Source organism: Leptinotarsa decemlineata, unplaced genomic scaffold (assembly GCF_025532065.1).
Source record: "Leptinotarsa decemlineata unplaced genomic scaffold, Ldec_3_MD MMD2_P_RNA_scaffold_9, whole genome shotgun sequence".
Lineage (NCBI taxonomy): Eukaryota > Metazoa > Arthropoda > Insecta > Coleoptera > Chrysomelidae > Leptinotarsa > Leptinotarsa decemlineata.
Genome location: NW_027412536.1, coordinates 13142622 through 13149091, shown reverse-complemented (window position 1 = coordinate 13149091; position 6470 = coordinate 13142622). Strand labels below are relative to the sequence as shown.

The following is a 6470-nucleotide window of genomic DNA, read 5'->3' as shown; positions in this document are numbered from 1 at the left end:
TTCAATAGAAGTTTTGAAGACATATAACCTAGAATATGCCAAAAAACAACAGCTTTTTAAATATTTTGGTTACTATATATAGAAATTCTTATGCAGTAGAATAAATATGAAGTCAAAATTGAGTTCAGCCAACCAAAGGAAGCTGTGTAGGATCCAATCTGTAATTCTGAATAACGTTGACCTGTTTATTTATTGACCATGTGCTAAGTTAGAATTAACTTCATATCAGTTATCTGGTACATTTGATTCTCAGATAGTTCAATTCGAGTAAACTCAATCATCAACGTGGTTTTCCTAGCGATATCTCTAAGCCGTAGAACAACATTTTTTCGAGGTTTCCTGTTAGCGTATTTATAATCAATATCACTAATTATATTCATGTTATATCGTGGGCGTACAAGCAGAACCCTCTAAGTCCACTTTTTTCGAAAATGAAGAATGTATCACGTATAAGTCTATATTAGGGTAACGCTCTAGGCAAAGAAACATCAAGTCCATTTTGCGTTTGTTACTGGACATACACCGATTGAAATTCACTTAAGTCTAACTTCGTCATAATTTCAACATGCAGAATCGGTCAAGTGCACTTAAATGATTTTCAGTTTCTACTGACCAATAAGCGACAAGTCTGAACAGGGAAAAATCTGTAAGTCTGTTATTTGGTGTTTATTGTTTCGTGGTGTAGGATCCTAAGAGTTTATCCATTTTGCATAAATGTCTTCCAGAGGCAAAAATATTGTTTTTTTAGCATGCAATGAACAAGTGAGCCATGTTATCGATAAAAATAGTGTCACTTTTAAAACATCTATGAACAATCATGAAAACTTGATATGTGGAACATCATGTGCAAGACCACCTAAAAAACCCCGAACGATCAATTGTGAAAAATGTCGTTTCAAATGTCAGACTAAATTCTCAGATGCTGAAAGGGAAGCTATTTGTTCACAATATTGGAAAATGGACAATTTCAAAAGACACACTATTCTCGTAAAACTACGAAGAAAGATTACCTGGACAGTAAATTATCTATTTCAAAGATGTGCAGTCTCTACAAAGAAACATGTGAAGCAGAAGAAAAACAATTCGTGAAATTTATAACGTATGAGAGAATTTTTGGAGAGCACTATAACTTATCATTTTTTAAACCCAAAAAAGATTTATGTCAAATTTGTGAGAGGCATAAAACAGCTGAAAATGAGGCAAAGAATAATGAGAATTATGGAAGTCATATAAGGCCGAAAAAAGATTGCTACATAGCTAAAGATAAGGACAAAGTACGAGCTACTGATAATGAAATTTTTGTTTCATCAACTTTCGATTTGCAGGCAGTACTTCAAATTCCCTGCTCGAATGTTAGCCCCATGTACTACTCAAGGAAAATTTGCGTGTACAACCTCACAATTTACAATTCAGCCCCACCGAATGATGCCTATTGTTATTGCTGGTCGGAATTGAATGGAAAAAGAGGCAGTTCCAAAATAGGTTCGTGTTTATATTTACACCTGACAAAAAATTTGCCTTCACATGTAAAGGAAGTGTCACTATGGTCTGACACATGTAGAGGACAAAATCGAAATCGGCATGTTGCCGCTCTGCTTATCTATGTGGTACAGTTTTCACAGCTTGAAACTATTCAGCACAACTGTTTGGAAAGTGGACATTCCTATATGGAAGCGGATTCCATGCATAGTGCTATTGAACATGCTAAAAAATTTGTACCAGTTTATATAATCAATGATTGTCTCAATATATTTAGACTGGCAAGATCAGAACGGAATAAAAACAAAAGAGCCCTACAACGTTCAAGAATTAAAGTTCACAGCCTTTTACGATTTGAAAGCATTGTCAAAAATTTTGATCAGAAACAAATCGAAAGACTCGGAAGGACACACTGTAAACTGGTTACTTATCAAGAGCTTAAAGTATTCGAAAGGAAATCCAGGCGTTATCGAATACAAATACATACACGATGGTCCGTTCAAATGTATCAATGTTTTTGGAAGAGGAAAGAGACCCACATTTCCTAGGCAGCTGAAGAAACTCTACTATAAACCATTACCAATAAGTGTAAAAAAAACAACGCAATTATGCGGAAGTGAATCAATTCCCATCGAATTCCATGGATGGTACAAATCATTACCTACCTCGACAAATGCGCTAGATCAATCTGCTGAGCCATGTGTAGATGACAGCGAAGTAGACGACATAAGTGACTCTGATGATGAACTGCCACTAGTTCACTTAGTCCAAAAAAGTTAACATATGGAAGAGGAAGAAAACCTTAAGTACAGACTTGTTGTGAAAAAACTGAAATAAAAAATTCTTTTTTTTTGTAAATGTTTGTTTGATTGAATTATGTGCCTTAAGAAATAGCATACAAACTCTCCTTTGGTGATCAAAATCATTTATTCATGAAAACAAATTTTATAGGTGGATTTGAACATTCAATTGCGATTTTCTCGTTATTCACTTTCATGGACTTACATGATTCTGCTTGTACGCCCACGATATGCTCATTTTCGGTACTTAAGAACATCATATAGTAATTTGTTTTTGAGAAATGACTCCTGACAGAAATTAACGTGTTTGTTTTTAATATTCCTAAAATTAATATATACATTTTTTTATTAAAAAAGAATATAGAAATATGGTCTCAAAATGTGTACATATTGATTTCCACTCAATTGTTGAGCAGTGTATTATAGCTCCTCATTTCGTATCACATACCAGTGCCAGCCCCTGAATCATACAGATTCAGGGGCTGGCTAAACCATTGGCATATTAGAGTCCAGTGAAATCGAAAAGAAGACTAATTATAATGATAGATAATTCTGTTCGAGCAAAACATTCCTTGTTTCAGTTTTCTAAGAAAGCTTTTACAATTGTTTGGATCCTGATCATTCCATTGATGAAAAATAAGCTTCAACTTATTATTTTGTCAAAACACATTGAGGTTATGATATTGACTTGATTTCAAAAATGTTGCGTGAGAATTAACCAAATTTAATTATTGCCGATGATTAATGTATAATATATGCAATGAAATGTCGAGCAAGATGACATGCAGTTGCTTCTCCAACCTTGGACTGTGTATTGCTTCATACACTTATTAAAAATTATTCGCGTGATTCAAGATAAAATATTGCTTTTTCTTTTTACCACCTTCTTTTTTAGTTTCACACACCGCAAACCAAATATAATTTCTGTACAGGGATTTGATTTATACTCGCGTGCAGTGAATGTAGACTAACTGATTATTCATACTCAAAAGTCATTCAACATAATAATTTACAATTTTGGAGCTACTGTCGGAGTGAGTTAATGATATATTTTTAAATCAATCCTCATTGGTTAAGACACTACCTTCATACTCAATGCCGTATACATTACTGGAGATGCCTGCCGCAGTAGCAAACGAAATGTTTGGTATTACAGGCCGACAAAATTTGGGTTATTAGGCCGACCACGGTATGAAACTTCACAGGGTGATTCGTTAGATCGTTTTTAGAAAAAAGTTCTCATGAACATATGTTTGGACACAGGGTGTTGAAGTTAAAAAAAATGGTATTAAAATATATCATTAATATCCCTACATCGATTTTGTTGAAATTCAGTACAGCTTTTTGAAGTAATAAGGCGTTTATTCAGGCCGAATTAGATTGAAATTATTAGGTCCGGTGGCGTCTCAGCGGCGTCTCAATATCGAGAAAAAAAAGAACGCCACTGACTTTTTTGTAAAATATCCCCGAATATTAAGTTTACAAATGAAGTTACCATTTTTTTCAACAAAAAAATATCAAAAATTTTACATATATTCTTGATAGATCACACCATTGTCCCCAACACAAAATGGTAAGTCTAATATTTATTGTTCATGAGTTTGTTACGTTTCTCTTGAGTAAAGAAAGGGACGATATTGGGAAAAATGTTAACAGGGATATAGCTGAGAGCAACAGACATTCTTCAAATATAATAGATAATTGAAAAAACACGTTCCGTATGAACCAAAATACACCAACGTATCAGATCGAAAATGCCTGCTGACTTCAACAAATTTTAAGCAGCTAACTTATTCAAAAATTCAAAGTGGGGGGATATATGGAATAAGGTGAGATGAGAACTGCGGTGACAAATATATCGGTCAGATTGAGCAAGCCATCAAAACTCGTTTCAAAGAACACTTAGCGCGTATTCGATTTCGGTGTGGCATCAGAACTCTGAACAGTTACAATGGTCTTATTTCAAGCAGCCTATTGTTCATCAGGAGAAAATTTCCTGCAAATTTCTATCCGAAATAATTGATGTGTATCGATATAAAAAAACATTTTAGAAGTTAGGAATTACTTTACTTCATCTTTCGAAGACGCTAACTTAGGGGGTGAAACGCGAGTCGAGAAAAGTATTGCAGTTCTGGTGTTTGGGAACAGCGCTTTTCTCAGATTTACTCACTGGTAGTGGGCCAGCCAGTTTAATTGAGCAGCACGAATAAACAATTCCTATACATAAAATAGATATCTCTTATGAATGAAGAATGATGAAAATAAGTAAATAATAATCGTTGGTCAAATTTACAGCAAAGTAGGAGTAAAATGAATAGAAACCTTGAAACGTAAACTAGTATATTCATTTGAAAACATACCTTTTTCCGTTTGTAGAAGTGCTTTTTGAGTTTTGAGAAATATAAAGTCGGTCGGTAATCGGGCGGTTCGACATGGGTGCTTTGTTCACTCACTCAATCGGCCAATGTGTGAGTCGAACGGGTGAACGCTCGATTTTCACTTGCTATCGTCCAACCCTTGGTAGGAATCACACGTTAAAAGGTAAGACCTCGTTAGTCGTTAGCTCGCACAAGTTTCTACTTCTGAGGGTTGTCGTTCGTAGGGGTGCGATAGCTGGTTAACGGAAAAAATTTTTTTTTAACATACCGTTCTGTGGTTGGCCTCGAAGGTGTTGAGTATTATATATGATCAACTGTGATTGGTTCGGAGGTATTGAGTAATTGATCACTGCCTATTCGGATATATAATTGACACTTATCCAATGTAGTAATTGAAATAAAAATTTGACAACGTATATTACTGGAGTTTTTTCCCAACACCAAATCGTTATTTTTAACACCTCGACACGTGTTTCGATCACCAAGTGATCATCTTCAAAGAGGAAGATTAAAACTAGAAACTAATGCGAGCTAACCCTATTTATGCTATATAGGTAACCCATACAGGTAAACCATCCAGGCGTACCAACCATACAGGTAAACCAACTTAATTAATTTAACAATTTTGCCTTATCTATTATTTTACAATATATGTTTATATAAAACAATTTTCAGCTATATAAAAATTAATTTCATAATATTGCCTATCCAAATTTATTTTTGCAATATGTCCTTGTGTAGTAATCAGCAAACCCAACAGCATTATTTTATTTTATTTCAACAAGCTATATAGTAGGCTCTTTAGTATAGGTCCGTTATCGTTATTCATAATATTATTGTGTTTACTTATTTCTACACTCTCATAGGCATCTAGTTGCCTGTTGTTGTTAACTTGTCTAACTAATCTTAATGAACTGAAGTCTATGGAATGGTTTTGTTGCAAAATATGATGGGCGACTGCTGATTTTTCTGGTCTTCCATATTTTAAGTGTGCTATGTGTTCCTTATATCTTACTTTAATATATCTTTTTGTCTGTCCATAATATTTTGCATCGCAGTCCTTACTTACATTCAATTTCGTAAATTCCAGACTTTTCCGAATTCTCGACTTTGTCTTTTGGACTTTCCAAAAGGCTCTGTAGTGTATGACTTGTTTTAAAAACCACCTTCATACCTAGTTCCTTGACAACGTAGATTGATACGTAAGTATTTAGGAACTGTCGTTGTCAGAGAATCGTCTATAAATGAAGAATATACATGGATGGCAGTAGACATCAATGAAACAATTGTGTACATTAAGCATGGCTCTCCAATAACCCTTTTGATATTTGATACATTTCAATGTAAATTGTTATAACTTGTTTCATACATTTCTATTTATCGAAAAGGATTTCAAAGCAATCCCAAAAATTAACCAGAGGCATATATTGTTCAACTAATATATAACGATATTTCATGTTCACAGGAAGTTTCAATCGTTTCACTCAATACCCTCAGAAAACTCACCTCAGGTTCAATTACCGTATAGCAAATACAGAAGCTCGAACTTCTAATTGCGTCTACAGGAGGTGGTGATATATAGTGAACACCGTCGCTCTGAAGGTATACTAATAAATATAATTGCAATAAATAGCTTCAATTATAATGGACATGACCTGCATATTCCCTCTTATTTTTTCAAATATAGTGTAAGTGTACGTCTTAATAACCCCTATAATTCTAATGGTGCCTACGTGAAACTAGTTGTCTTTCAGTGACGTCGCTTTCAAGTGTTTGGTAAGGGTGTTTTGGTATTTGTAACGAATTGAGTTGG

General features: G+C 34.3%; 1 protein-coding gene across 1 annotated transcript; it reads left to right on the top strand.

The window, feature by feature from the left end:
* The first annotated feature begins 752 nt into the window (after nt 1-752).
* Nucleotides 753-2337, top strand: LOC141480541 (uncharacterized). Its single transcript, XM_074170649.1, has 2 exons — nt 753-1274; nt 1326-2337. The coding sequence occupies exons 1-2, from the start codon at nt 1038-1040 to the stop codon at nt 2025-2027; spliced, it is 939 nt and encodes a 312-aa protein (XP_074026750.1). The 5' UTR covers nt 753-1037; the 3' UTR covers nt 2028-2337.
* The last annotated feature ends 4133 nt before the right edge of the window (nt 2338-6470 follow it).